This window comes from Eucalyptus grandis, chromosome 6, assembly GCF_016545825.1.
Source record: "Eucalyptus grandis isolate ANBG69807.140 chromosome 6, ASM1654582v1, whole genome shotgun sequence".
In the NCBI taxonomy this organism is placed as follows: domain Eukaryota; kingdom Viridiplantae; phylum Streptophyta; class Magnoliopsida; order Myrtales; family Myrtaceae; genus Eucalyptus; species Eucalyptus grandis.
The window spans coordinates 54,861,696-54,880,148 of record NC_052617.1 but is presented as its reverse complement, the minus strand read 5'-3'; the positions used below and the strand labels follow the sequence as shown (position 1 = coordinate 54,880,148).

At 38.9% G+C, this 18,453-nt stretch overlaps 2 protein-coding genes across 2 annotated transcripts; both read right to left on the bottom strand.

The window, feature by feature from the left end:
• Positions 1-330: 330 nt before the first annotated feature.
• On the bottom strand, positions 331-2,951 carry LOC104452326 (abscisic acid 8'-hydroxylase 3). The gene is given in 12 exon segments (XM_039315567.1): positions 331-657; positions 913-1,031; positions 1,121-1,227; positions 1,317-1,395; positions 1,480-1,566; positions 1,627-1,917; positions 2,011-2,090; positions 2,093-2,162; positions 2,250-2,485; positions 2,488-2,567; positions 2,657-2,762; positions 2,765-2,951. Coding segments are annotated over 12 exon segments (1,443 nt in total). The 5' UTR covers positions 2,862-2,951; the 3' UTR covers positions 331-566.
• Positions 2,952-4,443: 1,492 nt separating this feature from the next.
• LOC120294549 (exocyst complex component SEC5B-like) lies at positions 4,444-17,495 on the bottom strand. Its single transcript, XM_039314709.1, is given in 17 exon segments — positions 4,444-4,882; positions 4,885-5,010; positions 5,545-5,760; positions 6,548-6,697; positions 6,929-6,985; positions 7,085-7,162; positions 7,442-7,535; positions 7,995-8,220; positions 8,313-8,428; positions 10,524-10,734; positions 10,803-10,929; positions 12,911-13,039; positions 14,270-14,458; positions 14,551-14,688; positions 15,040-15,114; positions 16,732-16,836; positions 17,370-17,495. Coding segments are annotated over 17 exon segments (2,253 nt in total). The 3' UTR covers positions 4,444-4,792.
• Positions 17,496-18,453: the final 958 nt, after the last annotated feature.

The window sequence follows — 18,453 nt, the reverse complement described above, 5'->3', positions numbered from 1 at the left end:
TGACATAACACCTCTATTGGGTGTCCGGAACTATCTTTCTGGTAGCCTAGATTTTTGTCTGTTCAAGGCAAAATGGTATTCAAACTTCAGTATCCTGATTTTGAATATCTCTAGCACCTTTATTCTCCGAGGTGAAACGGCCGGGCTCTCCTATTTGCTTATGTGTGGGCATCGATGGATAAACTTTCATACACTAAAGACATATCTCCAATCTTTACTCATTTGTCCACCCTCAGCGATTAAGCTTGTTGGAGTTGCATTTGTTCGTTTGATTAACAGGCTAGAGTAATAGGATCGTAGCGAAAGATAGTTGTTCAGCAAGATATAGACTAACTCAAGAAAAATAAACTGCTTCAGACATTCTTATTCTCATTTTCTGTCATACAATGTGCTCCTGGGCAAGCGTTCGCTTATAGCTACCTTTACCCAGTGAGTTTGTCATTCTTAGCATATTGGTATTGCATTGACGATCAGGTCATAACAATAAAGTTCGAATTCCCCATGCCGCTTCTTTCCTTGGCTATTATGGCTCTGTGCCAAATTGCCAAGTGAAGCAACAAATACATCTACACTGGCTCGACAAGAACTGGATACTTGTTCTTGGGCATCCTTACTAGAGTAGGCTGGACTGAGTCATCTCTCTCCAGAGGAGTCCACCTGTCAAGAAGATCGAGATTGTCGGAACAAGTTCTACACTCGCAATAAACGCTTGAGAAATTCATCAAGCATAGTCTCAGAAACAAACATATCAACCATATCAATTTTTTGCTTTTTTTCTTTTTTTCTGTTTCATTTATTAAAAAGACTAGCTTAAAAAGGTTGTCCCCTGACTGGTTGACATGTTAGACGGCAATCAAATGTTCTGGCGGGAAGATGAGACTTTGTTTATCAAAATGAGCACTCTGTTCTTATTTGTATCTGCACGCTAAGTGATGAATGAAAATAGAGATCTCCAGCTTCGCCAGATTGATCCCAGGGCACATACGTGGTCCACTACCGAATCCAAGGAAGCTGAAAGGCTTCAAAGGTTCCTGAGATCAATCAAAAAAAAAAAAAAAAATCAGCTGGAAGTAAGAAATAAAAAGTGAGCTACACGATGTAGCGACAGAAAAATGCTTACATCAAATCTGGAAGGGTAAAAAACTTCTGGTTGAGGGAAAATTTCCGGGTCATGGTGAATAGAAACAACATCCAGGTTCACCGACCAACCTTTCTCGATCTTATATCCTGTAAAAGACCAAGAGCTAGCAATAGTAAGCATCTTGAAATTGCATTTTTCTGATCAGCGTGTTTTGTCTTTTCATTGGGATGCATACCATCAATCTCAAAATCCTGAGCAGCTTTCCTTGAGAACCAAGGTAATATCGTGGCTCTCCTTAGAGTTTCACTTATTACCTGAAATACCAAGTTAAAAGAAATTTCTACATCTTCCAGTTTTCAGTAGGATAGTTAACGTGATAAAGCTAATGTCTTGCTTACTTTAGCGGTATAAGGCATGTTATTAACTTCACTCCAAGATAAATTCGCTCCACCCTTGCCCTTCGCTTGAATTTCCATGTGTTCTTCCTGCATACGAAGCATACAGCCCAGTTCTTCAGTATTCATAGGTCACGATTTCAATTTAACAGAGTTCATCGCAAAATGGGAGTACCTGAGCCGTTGCAGAACTTGAGGGTTTTCTCCGAGAAATTTCATGAGCCAAGTCAGAGCAGCAGTGGTCGTGTCATGACCAGCAACTAGAAGAGTTAATACATTGTCCTTCATTTGCTTGTCAGTTAGCTTGTCTTTGTCAGCTTCTCCGTCTGCTGCTTTGCTGTGCTTGATTATCAGAGACTCCAGGAAATCATTTTGGAAGCCTTGTCCTTCTCTCCTTTTAGAAATAACGTTGTCCAACATGCTATACATCCTATCTCGAGCCTGATTTTTTTGAATCGTTATATTCGGAAAGTAACTAGACAAAGTCTTTCGTTCTATCGTGCGTATGTTCGTGTACATGGGAAAAAAAATTACCTGAATTCCACGATGAAATGCAGTTCCTGGCACTTTGAATGGCAAGGATGCGAATGAAGAGGAAATTATTTTGAAATTGATCGGAATTTCTCCTGCTCTTCGCCTTTTGGTTCTAAGCTCATGATCATGTGGCCAATTACCTTGAGAGTGAACTGCACAAAGGAAATATCTTACTATTATGTCTAAGTGCAGAGCGATCAAAGCAGAATTTCTTGAGATCTTATTTGTGGATACTTAACTGTAGAAGCCTCCTCAAGAACTAAAACTTTTCGTCCCTCCCATTGATCTAATGTTTCTATGGCGAGGGCGTTGATGAACTGGAAGTACTTCTTCAGGCCATCGATGGATAGTGGTTCCGCAATAAGCCGTCGAAGCCGCTTGTGTTCTTCCCCTGTTGTCTGGAGAAGACTTGTTGGGCCGAGAACCTGCTGCCCGGTGTAGAAGAGGTTCAAACTCACCATCCCGTCTTTTCCGTCAATAGAATCTTGCTCGCTTCTCGCCCGGTCATGAAGACAGTGAACCTTCCCAAGACAAAGGACTTGAACACCTTCCCATACCTGTTGACAGATGCACATATCATGTAGGTAATGTATTCTGATTTTGAAGTTCTGATAAGCTGTCTCACTCTTGGTCCTTGATTGATTACCTTTCTTGTCTCTTCTTCATGAAACTGTAGATACCAGATGGACTCGAAAAGTCGGATATGAAGGAGAAGCTTTCACCAATGATCGGCCAACCCAAGGTTCCAGGATGTCCTCCATTGCTTTTGGCGATCTCCATAAATGAAGAAAAACTGCCGAGACTACAAACACGACCAGAAGCACCAACATTGCCAGGATGCTGAACTCCATAGCTAAATATTCTGTGAGCTTCTAAAACACAAAAGGCACCTGCAAATGCCAGAGAGGAGCAAAAGGAGGCTTTATAATGATCAAAATAAGTGCTTGCTTTGGTATATTCTCCCTTGTCCTTTGTTGCTATAGAGATTTTCGGCAGCATCTCTTTGCGAGAGACAATTGGGTACATTCTGGGAACAAGGTTAACGCCCCACCATAGGACGAATTTCCCGCCTAGTGATGAACGACGACGTGGAGTGATTCGCGGACGGTCGCCCCAAGCAAAATCATCAAGGTCTACAATGCCAGGTTTTTGTCCGGTGTTGTCCTATTCGTTTCCTTGGGGTCATTATCCATTCTCGTCTCGGTGTTTACATCGATAAACAACATTGTCCCTTTCTTTCTCAGGCGCCCGATCTCGCTATCATAATATACTACCATACATAAGGCAAGCACAAGGCAAATAAAAGAATGGCTTCCAACGTTTGACTCACAATGGCGTCTTCATCCTTTAGTCATTGGTTGGATCGTGTTATTTGTACGCCGTCCTTCGACTCAGCAGAATATTAATTTGATAGAACAGATGGAAAAGTCCCTTCCAACGCCCAAGCCTACTCCCCTTCCTCCATTGGGCACTCACATAAAACCGGTGGAGTCGATATATAGCGCAGCCTCCACAGGAGAGTTGTACGGTTCATTCTTTTTAGCACACGACCTACTAACAGGCATCGGGAATCCGCACGAGAGCCCTATGGTTCCCTCGCTGTTATTTGTGTCTCCTAACTTGTGAGGAAAATAAGGAAAAGGAGGCAAGGAAGAACTGAATCCTTTGCGAATGGTGCGCAGGCAGAGAAAGTCAATTTCCATATTGCACACATTATTGAGTGCGGTTATCTAACTCGTTCCATGGCGAAAGTGTACATGACATCAGTGAATACATATGCAAATTGATGATTCTATGAATAGAGACTCGCATGATATTCATATGGATAGGAAATCATGTGATGTCAGCTTTCTACTTTAGCATAGATTAATAAACTCCGAAGCTAGTCTTACAGATTTGTCTTTTTGGGGAAAGAATATAGGCACCCGTTGGAAGGTGAATGATCAGATTATTTTTCTTGCAAAATTATTAATTAGTCTTTTGAATAATGAAAAGGTTGGGATTTTTCCTTTCGTGAGATTGCTTTTCAGCTTGGAGGGGCTATAGATGTCCAAGTATGAAGAGCCTGGGTAGTTGAACTTGTCGATATGACCTTTCCCTTGGGTGGGTTCATCACTTGGGATTGCATAACGCAGCCTATGCAAATTGCTCACGGGCCAAACTTGCCATTGCAGCGCCTGGGGTTACAAAATCATGGAACGAGCCGAAGCTTTTCCTTTGAGCCGACTTTGAGGGCGCTGTCAATTGGAAGTGCCAATCGGAAAATATTCTAAAGAATTAGTGGAGAAACGTCTAAACAAGCATCGAGAAAGGAGGCGGAGCTGTAAGTAAATTACGTCATCCACAACCTGACAAAGGATTAGTGAAATTGATGACGAACCATCTCAGCGGAGAGCTTCTAACTAAGGCATACAGATGAGAGGGAACCTAAGGTTGAGAATCGAGCACAACATCGCATTACAAAACCAACAATGAGGACAACCATTCCAAAGACTATTGAGAACATCTCAACTTCTTTACAAGCTATGACGGGCCAGCCGGGAAAAGGAAACCGGAAATGTACAAGCTATGAGTTCAAGTTAGATATAAACAGCAAAACAGAAACTTGGCAGGAAACAAGTAAAACAAATCGATCAGAACAGAGTCGGCATCTGGTTATGGGGAAAGGCTGCTTATGAAAGAATAAGGTATCTGCCAACCATATATAGACATGGAAAAGATACAAATTACAACGAAGTCTCAGCCCCCCAGAAAAAAATTGGGGTAGCTGTCATGAACTTATCTACGCCTCTGTCGTGAGTAACTTGGCGATCCAACCACAGCTGCGCCTCGGTAGTTTCTGCTGGGAGAATTCACTGACCCCCTGAAGGGAGTGTATGCAGCTCTGGCTGGTTCTGGCACCGAATCCAATGCAGTCGACTCAAGAAAGCATGCCGTGTTAATCCGAGTCCTCTCTAGCTCTGCTTGTAGAAACTCAGAACTATATTGCTGTGCAAGGGCCTGCAGAATTAAAAAAGCATGGAGAGGAAGCTTTTATGCACCAAACTTTTTTCAAAACCCAGAAAATCAGAAGATGAAGAGACCGAGAAGGAAAGTGAAACAGAAGCAGAATTGCACCACCTATCATTGATTCTGTAAACCAAACCATGAAATATTAAGACAGATGATGACTCTCTACCTCTATAACAAATTTTCAGCCCACTACTTTTGTTTAACATCCACTTCACACTTCACATGACCTTCATGCATAGACAGGCTTTAAAGGTAAAGTGACAAATATCAGATGTTAATCAGAGCTTAATGTGATCTTCTAGGGTAAACCCAAAAATTCACTTTCCGATGGATTATCAAATTTCCCCATGAGAAAAAGGCTCACATAAATAGCTCCATGGAACTTTGGCCAAAAAAGTAGAGATTAGCTGCATCAAACATGATAGTACCCCAAAAATAAATAAATAAATAAATAAATAAAATAAAATTTGCAACCTCGTCCTCCGAGGGGATAAACATAAAAAGACCAAGATTATCCCTTACGATTAAATCATCTGGTGATACACCCATCCCCTGCTGCCTTTCGTCTGCAAGCGCATCTTCACTTCCACGAGTTGGGCGCCGGTGGTGGCCTGGATTCTCAGCAGCCTCCGACACGCTCTCAGTGGCTTTCTCCAACAGTACGCCTTGTAAAGATTTGAGGGACTCCCTTGCATCAGCCGTAAAATATGGATTCAACACGAACTCAAAATATTCAAGCTGCAGTAGACATGTAAGATAGGTTGGTTCAGCAAATCGAGTGATTTCCCCATCATCCCTAAAACTGACGATGTATAAGAAGTATATGACAAAAAATGCCACACCATGCAGAAAAATGAAGAGACGAAGAAATAATGAGATGGAAACCCCAAAGAGAGAGAGAGAGAGAGAGATGATGATGATGGCAGCAGCGACAGTGATGGTGGCAGGCCGTGGCATGAAGTAAGTGGTAGGGTGGATGTATATGAAATGTAAGATACTGGACAATGAGAGAGCAAACCAGAGAGAGAACGACAAACAAATGTAAGAAGAGTTAAAAATCATGAAACAAATTTACATATTGGTAATGGATCACTATTGTTGTAGGTTGCTGCACAAATATACTGCAAACTGGTTTGCAGCGTAACATAATCCACCAGGACTAAACAAGTGGTAGCAAAAGCGGATATGTTAGGTATAAGGGCCACACGCAAAAGCAAGTAATAGGAAAACAAACAAGTTTTGGAACATAAGCTCCATATTTTGTTATCCTTTTACTCCAATTCTCCTCCGACCTAACTATTTGGATGCAACCGCATTAGCACATCCATGGGGTGACTGTTAGCAACAATCTGTTACAGAGAGCAGTGTTTCATCTGCCTTAGAACTATTTTCAATGAAACAAACAACAAAAACTGATGCATCGTCACAAAACTTCATGTCTTGACTTTCCCAATACAATTCGAAGAAACAGCCAGCAAGCCTAAACTGCAAAAATTGCATCAGTCAGTTCCAAAATAAATCATACCTCGAGCATGAGCTGGCAGAAACCATTTGCATCAAGTGATCTGAGTTCTTTGCCTTTGTTCTCACTAAAGAGACTAAGAAAAGTATCGACCAAACCTTCCACAAGAACACCTAGGATCTTTTCCAACAGAGGCTTAGCCCCCGCATAAACCTGTTGTAACAAATACAATAAGAAAAGCTTTACTGAAGCAACTATAGATAACCAAGTACCAGATACGACAAGATGAGATTGCCACTCCATATGACTTCCTAGGCCATAGAGATCACATCTTATGAACCACAAAAGTAGAAGAGATCAGAGAGTGTAACACTAGCCATGAAAAGGAGTAGGTGGGAACAAGGAGGGGTAAAATTATACAATAATAAGAGAGGCAGAACATACCTCAGCATGAACAGCTACAAGAGTGTGCATTAACTCCACAGCTGCATCCCGCACACCCTACAAAGTAACAACCAATTTTAAGATGGATCTTGACAAGAAGTTTAGCATATAAAAATGTTAAGAAAATGGCTGTCCTATATTAGTCCAAAACCTCACTTTGACTGCAGGTGCTGATCCCCAGTGAACACCAGAATCCAACAAATAGCTCACAGCAGCTTCTCTAATTAAATTTGCCTGCAGAGACACCAAAATTCTCAGTAACTGATCAATAAACACTTCTATGGTAGGCGACATGCCAAGAAAAAAGTATTACATGATTCATGATGTTATGTTTGATTTGCACATCGCCTCACTTCCATTAAGTCACAATATCACATTTACAAAGTCCCACTGGGGATGAACATTGACATTAAAAAAAGTTCCTACGACCAAGTAAGACGAAGAAATACGCACATAAAACCCATTCGCAAGAATGGATCCAAAGATTCACCATGGATGAATGTGAAGCAATACCTTCGCAAATGTATACTGCTCAAGAATTTTCTCTTCAAGCCCGGAGAAAGAAATTACCAAATCTTGTATATCACTGTCCCCTTCGTCCTTTACGCTGAATGAAGACTAGATAAGTATTTTCCATAGCATAAATAATTCAAAATATATAAAAGGTAAGAGAAGTTCTATTAAAAACCAAGAAAAGCAAGAAAAGAACATTGCTTTGTGCATTGACTAATTTATTACCAGGATATTATTCTCCATCTAAGGAAATGCAGAGAAGCCTCACTCAAAAAGTAGAAGGATATGAAGTGCCAATGAAAAACTTACCCCATAAACCATCTTTTCTCACAAGTAAAATATAATCCAATGTGCCAGATTATTGATGTGTACCTTTTGCAATTAATCAATAGGCTGATTTCAAACATAATAGCACTTAAGATGTGAGCTGATCTGGGTGATTAAGCACATATATAAAATTGTTTCTGGTTTTACACTGAACTTACTGCCATAGGCAATTTAGGATAACCTATCAGACAATAATGTTTTATATTTCAATATGCAAAAGACATACGTAGATTGAAGCCAGATTTGTCTGTATTTGTTGTTCAACTCGTAAGAAAGCTCATCCTTGCAATATCCAATATTACTGAGGACAATTAATAACCGCTGATGTGCACTTCCAGGGAGATCAGTCGAGCTATTTTCTTCCAGTTCATTTGAGTAGCCATTTTGCAAGTAGGGACTCTCTTTGCCTGATTTGTTCTGTGCTAGCTCAACACCAATGCGCTCTAGATGACCTGGTTGATGCATGCAAATAAATCACAATTACCAACAAGGATGCTTGTAAATTTTTGAAGTATGAAAAGTGAGCAATGACCATTCACCATACCAGCAAAATCAAGAAAACAGTTCAGAAATGCAAGTCTAACAGATTCTAGAATTTCTTGGAGCTGTACAAGCATATCTTCTGACTTTGCTGCCTCACTCTTCACAGACTGAATCATCCTGAAAAGGAAAGCCATAAACACAATTTAAAGCATATTTTAGAGCACATGTGGAATCATTTAAATAATTGCAAGAAAATGACACATGCTTTTGTCTGCTTGTTACTGATCAGTTTATCATGGGTGCATGAAAGCAAAAGATTTGCCCCACACACAGACATAATACTTTATTTAAACTACTTTTCAAGCAATCCTCAGCAAAACAGGTGAATGTGAATGTGTACTTTTCCTGTATGACAGTTTCCGGAAACGCATTCTAAGGGTGTATTGGCAGTTTCATCTTATTTCATCCCTACTATAGGAGGGAGTCAAATGGGAAGACCCATTTAGTCAAGACAGCATCTCAGATGATACCACATTTGTAATCCTTCTTCTTTGGGACAGAAGAAGGGGACTAAACGGCATGACAACAATTACTGCGGGTGGCCTGCACTATGAATGTAGAGATTTCCTTTTTTTTTTTTTTAAAAGGCAGAAATGCCAACATAATTCACCGAACTTTTGAAATCAGGTACTCGGATGAGAGGGAACAAAAAAGTCATGAATGCCAATAAAAAGGAAAAGAGAAAAAGATGAATCCTTCACTGCCCTTGATTGCTTGCTTGACATGGAGTAGAATTATCCCCCCCAAAAAAAAAAGCACCCCAACCTCAAATGTCTTAATTTTTTTCTTTTTTTGGTAAAGAACAAATGTCGTAATTTCAGTTTAACTAGAACACATAATTGAGAGGATGGACAGAAAATGACCATTTGGAAGTTCTTTTATCAAAAGGGGATGCTTCTACATTGGAAAAAAAAAAGAACAAAAAACTGTATAGTCTTCCCAAAATTGTCCTATTTCCCCCATCCTTCTCCACCAGATTACGTAATTTGCAAGGAATTTCCTCTGGAGAAGTTGTGCAGATGGATATTCTGGTATCACAACGGGGATTTCGTATTCTCCCCCTTAGACTCACTTACAAAAATGACTTTGGAGGTCAGTTGAGGAAAAGCAAAGCATATGAAATGAAAATTTTCACATATGGCATTAAGAAGGGTGGATGGGAAAGTTTGGTCGAGCCTCTAGAAAAATAATAGAAAAGTAAAGACGTGCAGGCTGAAGATGTTAATTTCTCTCTCTAGGATTTGTTTCCTATTGCTGTCGAAAGCAAGAAATGGTAGCTGATGTTTCAAAATGGAACATGATGTGGACTCAATATTTTAAATCACTGAAGACTGGTAAAAGGAAAGCTCAAAAGTTTCTATCAATACTTTGTTCGCATTAAAGGTAGAAATGTCAGTAAAGTTTGAGTTTGGATAAAAACACCGAGAGTAGCTTCTAAATGAAACTTAAAGGAATTGAGGCTCATTCTAGACCTATTCAACTAGTCCAAAAGCAGATTTGGAGGCCAGTTCCCCTTTTATATTCTGGGGACAGCTGCGAGAAACCAGATTCTCATCAATAAAATGTTAGGAAGGAAAAATATTACAATCCTATTGTTAACGCATGTCTAAGCAAGATGGTGAATAAATTCATCTCCTCCAGCGTGAACTTGTAACCAACTACATCAATCAGCATGGCCAAAAAAATAATGGTCTCATTATGCCCAACATAGCTAAAAGACACTGCAAAGCCAGGTGCTGATTAAAACACTTCAACAGTAAAGATTTGGAAAGAACAAACCTACAATGTATCGTGTGGAAGATATAAATGGAGATGAACAGAATCTCTGTCATTATTAATCTAAAAAAGCTACTATTCTGTCAGTTTGTCTATGTTTCCGTCCAAGTCATGTTATTCCTCCCAAATGATGTTCCTAGTTCTGCCAATAAACTTCTCTTTCCTCATAACTGATGTTCCCAGTTCGGCCAATAAACTTCTCTCTCTTTAGCACGTTCTGGATAGAGCATAATAAAGTTCTCCCCTCAAGAGAATTCTTTCCTTTCATCAAATGAAAATGAAAAATGACACCTCAAACAGACACACATAAACTTCCATCAAAATCAAAGGAAGGCAATCAAGAGTCCCACAAACCAAGGGCTAATCGGAGTAGGACAGTACTGAGCTGCTTATGTATAAGCCAAAGCATTGACATGAAGTGCAATAGATTACTTACATGTTTATCTGATCCATTGCTGAACTCACAATGGCACGGAATGCCAAAGGCAAGAAGGAGATCGTGTATGGAGATTTGTTTCTTTCAAGTATAGACACCGGAACCCAAGTTTCTTCCTTAGATGCCTCTTCTGTCATTGACCGCATCCATGAGCATAGCCTTATTATGTAAATCTTCGTGATCTCAGAATGCAATGCACGAAGAGCTGAAACTGCAAAGAAGCAAAGATTATCAAGTAATTGGAGACGTCAACAGAATGAAGCTTCAGGAGGTAAATACCAGCACTAGGAGGAGCTGATTCTTTAACTTCAAAACTTCGGCATGCTTTAGATATTTCATTTATAGCATCACTCATGTACGGCCGGAGAATGTTCGACTCTCCAAGCTCCCGGAAGGTGTTATGTACCTGGACAGACAATGAATGCTCGATTCCATTGAAAAGCGCACAATGAGACAGCAGTTCAACCTAAATGTACATTAAAGTTCTGGTAAGTATATTACAAAGCAAAAAGAGCAGAAGCCTAGAAGCAGATCTCGCTATTCCTTTCGTAAAATCTGAGAGTCGGTACCATTAGAAGATTGACATAAGGAACATGATCAGGCAACAGAACAATTTTTTTCCCTGACAGGTCCCACCACTAAAATAAATAAATAAAAACATTTTTTTTTTTTAATAAAGGGATTCGTACACTTTTTTACTATAGTCATAAACCATTGAGGCCCCATTTGGTTAGCAACAATGAGAAGAGCAGAATAGATTGAAAGAAATAGGAATGAAATTGAGTAATTGAAATGGTAAGTAATGTCTAAATCACCTTGTTTGACATAAAGTCAGAATCAGATAGCAAACTATAAATGGTATGATATTCTGTTTGTCACTTGCCATACAGTTTATGTAGATTAATATACTTACCAAATCAAAATATGCTTCTGATAAAGTTGTCAAATCCAAATCATATTACTAGTCTTTCTGCAAACTTTCCTTTTATGACTTCACAACTCAATTATTCCCAACCCTAACCCACGTTCCTCCATGTGATTGAAAAGATGGTAACAGAGCCCTTTTTATTCCCAAATTTCACCTGCCATTCCCTTTAATTACAGGTGACCAAACAATTTAGGAGAAAGATCCCATTCCCTCAAGTCCAGTCTATGTAATCAACCAGGGCCTAAAGGCTTCAACCTCCTCCCACTGGTACTCTCAGCATGACCGAATGTCCACATGCATCTTCATATATCAATTAGATTGTTAAATTAAATGCTATCCAGTATAGAAGTGGACTTGCTCTTATGCCCTCCTCCCCACAAACCGGTGATGCTGTCATCATTGGAAGTCACAGATCATTCAAGCCATAAATTGAAATGAACCTGATCTAATCTACCAGCCTCATCCCAAAGGACTCCTTTAGGATCTTATGTTATCATCGGAATTATTGTCGACTGAACTAACTTGTCACATCTTTTTGGTGATATGATTCTTTAATCCAAAGATGGCCAGCAATGCCAATATCAGAGAGTTTACAAAATGATGCTTTCATAGCAAAAATTACCGTCAAGATTTCATTCAAGCAGAAGCTTGTATTCCCAATCAAAAGTATATAATTCCTCAATAGAAAGTTATATATCTCAAGTCTTGCATTAATGGGAATCCACGATGAAAGTAAAGATGCCACATAGGCTCACCACCAATATCAGACCAGCTCTTAACATTAAGCCGCACAAGCCTAAAAGACTAGAATAGAATCACAGTGTTCTAAATAATTTTCTTCTTTTTTAGCTGTAAGTTCATTATCACCAATGCAAGTCAATATGGAGGGAACAATCCTTGCTCAATAATATTTTCTCGCATCCAAGATAACATTTCATGCTTAACAAGCTGCCACTAGGTAAACAGTAAGCACGACGTAAGTAATCATTTTTTTTAGTAGACTCAAATATCAATACAACCCTGAGAAAGAAAATAACTTTTAACTAAACATAAAATACGTAGATTCTGATGAACAAGAAAGTTTGTACCAGAATTGATTGTTCATAAGAACTTTATAGAGTATGTACATCCATGTGTTTAGCTGCACATCAACTTACATGAAGTAATCAACTTCAAACAATTATAAGAACGAGATCACAACCTCCAATATACGTAAAGCAATATAGGACCTAAAGCAGCCAAAAATTCGCTGAACCATTCCTCTAATTTAGAAAGTTGTGTGGAATATTTTATTTAATCAAATATTGAGTTCAAAATGTCAGCTAAAGATCAGCCTCATCCAAAACGTAATATTCATTGCAATACATAACATTCTCGGAACAGGGGATAGAATGCTGATGTCTGTCCAAAATGTCCAGGAACTTGCCAAAAATTCACTATCAAAATGCAAAAGAAATACCTTTGCTTCATAGGCTGATAAGGTCTGCCGTATCATGCCAGCAACTTCCTCAAGAGAATGGCTTGAGTACTTTTCCTCGGGTTTATTTCCAGTGCTGTTTATGTTTGAATCAGCGGAAACTTGGGAAGACTGGGACATTAAGACCATAATAAAGTCAGTTCTCAAGTCCATTCAAACAGAGAAATTACAAAGTGTCTTTTCTAAATTGCCAACAAGTACACAAGGATGCTGACGCACATGCCCATGTCACATGGATGAGCACATGCACTGACGTGTGCATGGATGCACCATGACCCATGCCTACTTTTACACCTGCAGAGTCAATTCCACCCCCACCAAACCACCACCCACCCACAGACACAAACAGAGGGAAAGAGCATAAGGGGAACATATAATAACTCCTAAGCAAAATTCACTTCCTCTTTTGGCTGCAAAGCACAACTACTGAGAAATAATCACAATAAGGTCTTAGAGGAATCAGCTGGTTGTGGACTCCCTAAAATAAGGGTTACGTAACAAGGAACTGAGAGTTCTAAACTAACTCTGAAGCTGATGCAAGAATGTTCAAAATGACACTCGACACAAACAAGCTTTCAATCCAACAGCCCATCCAATGCAAACATCAGCAATGAGCAAACCAGGAAACAATGTAATTATGGCCAGAAATTGCCATAGCGATAGTATCCTTATCTCATTAAATAATCTAACTGTGCTTTGCCATGAAACCGTAAATAATCATAAACAGCAAAGGGGAAGATCAACCTGTGGTTGACCCAAGCAGGTGGGAGACATTCAACCTGAAAATGACCCAATCTGATAAAACTTTAAATAATTTGAAGTAGCTCGCTAAAGGGGCTCTTCTTTCTTACTCAGGAGTGGATTCCCCTTCACCTAAGCACACTGCTATCCGCAACTAGCAATATACTTGCCAGATTTTACAAATTCTGAAGTAGTTCTATCAGATAAATGTTACACTGTTGAAGTATATTTAATAGTGTTAGTCATCAGCTAGTAAAAAAGTTATTAAGCAAGGTAGTAAGTTTTATGTTTCACTCTCTCTACATAGAGCATCTTATGTACTCTTATATTTGATAATCACTTTAGTCGTCTCTCTCTGACCTTCTCTCTTGCAATCCTTAAATCTTGACATATACAAATATAAATAAATCCTGAAACTCACTAGCTACACACTGTCATACCACTTAATGCGACAGCTCTATACTGGTATGATTCCTCTTCTAAGAGAATACGTAGAGGACATAATGCTGAAATTGAACGCCAAACTGCTAAATTGAGAATGTCGCAAAGTATTGACCCGAATCACGTATAGAATCTCAACTTAAGATTAGAAAGGAATACCTTTGCAAATTTCCCGCTGAAAACAGAAAGAGCTACTTTCCAGAATGCTGGTACATGATAGACAATAACAGAAGTCAACCTATGGATATATTTTCCTCTGAGAGCATCAACTTCTTCGCCTGCCATGTCTAGTGACTCTGCATCTACCAACATGTTGATATTGCCAGGATTGGGACTATTGTCATCTGACTGTAAGAAGAAATCATCATTAGCAACATAAATGATCTCCCTCTGCCACTTCAACATGATGATTAGTCTAGTACTTCAGATTGTGAGCTTACGGGCTCATTTGGATTTTGCTGAATGTGCCTCCATCTTGCATCAGAAACAGCCCTTTCATGCAGCTCGTTTTGCAAATTCTCCCTCCTTGCTTCATGGTCTAAGGAGCACTTCTCTAGCAAACCCCGAATTCTTTGATTCTGGAATAGTCAGAAATAGTGCTGTTGAGGGGGAAGAGTTCACTTTTCTAGAGATACGGAAGGATAAATCTAATCAGAAAGTGCCCAATTGTTGATTCCCTCTTATTCGTGCTCTTTATTTATTGTTTTGTTTTGGCTACATAAGGGGATTGGAAAGTTTCATCAGCCCTGTTGATAAATGGCTAGCAGAGACCCTTAAGGATGGGCAGAAAAAGAATCTCCAGAGTTCATAACCTCGGCAAGTCAAGCTGAATTATCGTCTTTGAGTTCACAAGAAAATCATTAATAGATAATGCTTACAATTTCCATAAAAGGAAAATCACATTCTCAGAAGGACATAAATCTACAAACCTGGATATTCAAATGATGCCATACAGGGTCAGATTCCGGTTCCAGCTCTAGCAACAACCTTACTGTGTTTTCAAGCTACAAAGGACATTACAAGCCATCAGCCAAGAGCAAACCAATCAAAAGACCAACACCTTAAAGAACAAAGTGATTTGCATAACGCAGCAAAAGACAAGCTTAAAAGGTTCCAAAAGTATCAGCTGATGATTGCTACTATCAAAGTCTTTTCTATTCCTAAAGGCAAAAGACATGGTAGGAAAAATTTAATTGCCTTTTTCTTGTCCAATCAAAACATGTGGATAAAAGCCACAGCAAGTACTTTAAAACAGCAATATGCGATTTCTTATTTAATTTAATTTAGTAACAAAATGAAAATCGATAATCTGTATAAGTAGGTGATGTATTCACGTGACCACACCACATGGCGTGACCACAAGAGCACATTACCCATTAACTTCTCCAGAATCAGTACTCTTTCTTACACATAAATTATTCAATGCTCATATAGATACTACTCAATTATTCTTGTTGTGTAACTTTAAATCTTCGAATTCACTGTGTTTGGGATAGAAAAATGACATGCATTTAAAATTAAATAAATACAATAAAACAAAATAATATCTGAGTTATTTTTGGTTTATTCAGTAATACATATTATTTGAAAACTGAGTAAACAAGCATGTCATCCTCCATGACAAAAAAACAAAAAAAATCAGGCTGTGAACAAAAAACAAATGAAATTGATTAATTGTTTCTATGACTGAAACAAACATAGTGATTCAAAAATGATGCCCCAACAATTAACGCGGCCTTCATATTGATATTATTTATATGAAGTGGATCATTTAATTAATGAAAAACTTAGAACAACGTTCATTTATGTAGATAACTTCAAGCTGAAAATTTGAAAACAATAATTTCAACCTGTTCATCACACTAGTCTTATAGTAGTTTCCCTAACGAAGGCACATGTTCATATGACACAAGGGATGGGAGGACACAACCCTCTATGACCTCTGGGAAAATCCCATCTGAGCTTAAACAAGGAGCAATTGAAATAGCTTAAATATTCCCACAGCTGAGAGAACCATCAGCCAAACTTGGCCTTGCGACTGTATGTTCCCAGATCCATAATCACTTCACACCCATGATCTCTACATAGTAGAAATTACAATGATAAGCCAACTGAACTAAGCTCACTACCAGACAAGCTGGCTAGACTACACGTCCTATTTTTGGCTATTCTGCCATATTTAAGCCAAAATTGTCATTCCCTAGCAAGGTGAATGACACTATGAAGGATTTTTTTCTTTTCAGGCAGCGGTTAAATGATCATGGTACCTAACGAACGTATAGAGGCATCATTGAGCATGTCTTTTGACTATGTTTTTTTTTTCTGATTGGTATGTCATTTGACTATGTTGATACCAAAATAAGACAGCCTTGTTTCAGAGGAAGTCCTTTCTACCGACCAACATTTTTTTCTACCAATCACACTAATCTGAGAAGAACTGCATTTCTCTATTTTCTAACTATGACTACAAAGAAACAACCTTTTTTTACTTTCCAGTACATATCAGTTGCAAGGAAATGCAGAAGCCAAGTATGCATGTTATTTACCATCCTCACTTGAGTTTACAGCTTCTTACTTGGGAAAAATAGAATTAAAGATAAAACGACAGAAGAGGAACTTACATTTGCTAAATCAATGTGAGGGTCTTCCATAGATTTGTACAGTGTACCTTTGAACTCCTGCATCACTTTTTCAACCTCTTCAAGTACACGTTTTAGTATTCCCACCTGTAGGCATTTGAAGATGAGATATGGTTTTATTAAAGAAAGGAAGTCATTCAAGACCACAAAAGAACAAGTCAAATAGGCTAAAGCTGCATATCTTTGGTTTGTAGCCAATTTATTTGTTATAGAGCCACATTATGATATTATACCCTTAAATGGACTGGTAACAAGACGCAGCCAAAATGGATGGAGACAACATCTTGTCACTAAATCGGGCTCTACCAAGACTTTGATGCAGGGGACTCTTTTCTTTTCCCTTAAGGGGGAAAAAGACAACCCACAGAAGTCACTTTTTAATGAAAAAGCAGCTTGCAAGAGCACTTCCAAGTTTAATTATATTGTGAGGGCAGAAGGAGGATTTTTTTTTTTTTTTGGGGGGGGTGGAGATCTTGGTGAAAAGTTGCACCACAAGTAAACAAACAAGATATTTATGCACTTCAAACTTTTGTTAAGTATACCACAAAGTACTTTATTATTTATCCCAACTACCGTTTTCAGTAGGACAGTTAACGTGATAAAGCTAATGTCTTGCTTACTTTAGCGGTATAAGGCATGTTATTAACTTCACTCCAAGATAAATTCGCTCCACCCTTGCCCTTCGCTTGAATTTCCATGTGTTCTTCCTGCATACGAAGCATACAGCCCAGTTCTTCAGTATTCATAGGTCACGATTTCAATTTAACAGAGTTCATCGCAAAATGGGAGTACCCTGAGCCGTTGCAGAACTTGAGGGTTTTCCGAGAAATTTCATGAGCCAAGTCAGAGCAGCAGTGGTCGTGTCATGACCAGCAACTAGAAGAGTTAGTACATTGTCCTTCATTTGCTTGTCAGTTAGCTTGTCTTTGTCGGCTTCTCCGTCTGCTGCTTTGCTGTGCTTGATTATCAGGGACTCCAGGAAATCATTTTGGAAGCCTTGCCCTTCTCTCCTTTTAGAAATAACGTTGTCCAACATGCTATACATCCTATCTCGAGCCTGATTTTTTTGAATCGTTATATTCGGAAAGTAACTAGACAAAGTCTTTGGTTCTATCGTGAGTATATTCCGTGTACATGGGAAAAAAATTACCTGAATTCCACGATGAAATGCAGTTCCTGGCACTTTGAATGGCAAGGATGCGAATGAAGAGGAAATTATTTTGAAATTGGATCGGAATTTCTCCTGCTCTTCGCCTTTTGGTTCTAAGCTCATGATCATGTGGCCAATTACCTTGAGAGTGAACTGCACAAAGGAAATATCTTACTATTATGTCTAAGTGCAAAGCGATCAAAGCAGAATTTCTTGAGATCTTTTTTATGGATCTTGTTGTGGCTTAAATTTTGGCGACCTGATCATTTTGTATAACATATAATTTTAGGAGCATTTATCATTATTGCATTGGACCGGCGACGCATAGACTCAAGTGAATGGTCTCGAACTTAATGGAGCCCACAAAAGCACGAAATCCAGTGAAGCCCATCAAGTCCGCATAGCTGAAAATCGGTAATCTAAATTGGAAAGAATTCTGAAATCAAGAGAGCATATTCTTTATAATTCTAAGCGTTGAAAGGAAGGGTGCAGCAAATATAAGCTGAATATATGATGGATTTAATCCAACCGTTGGACCAATATCTTTGCTGATG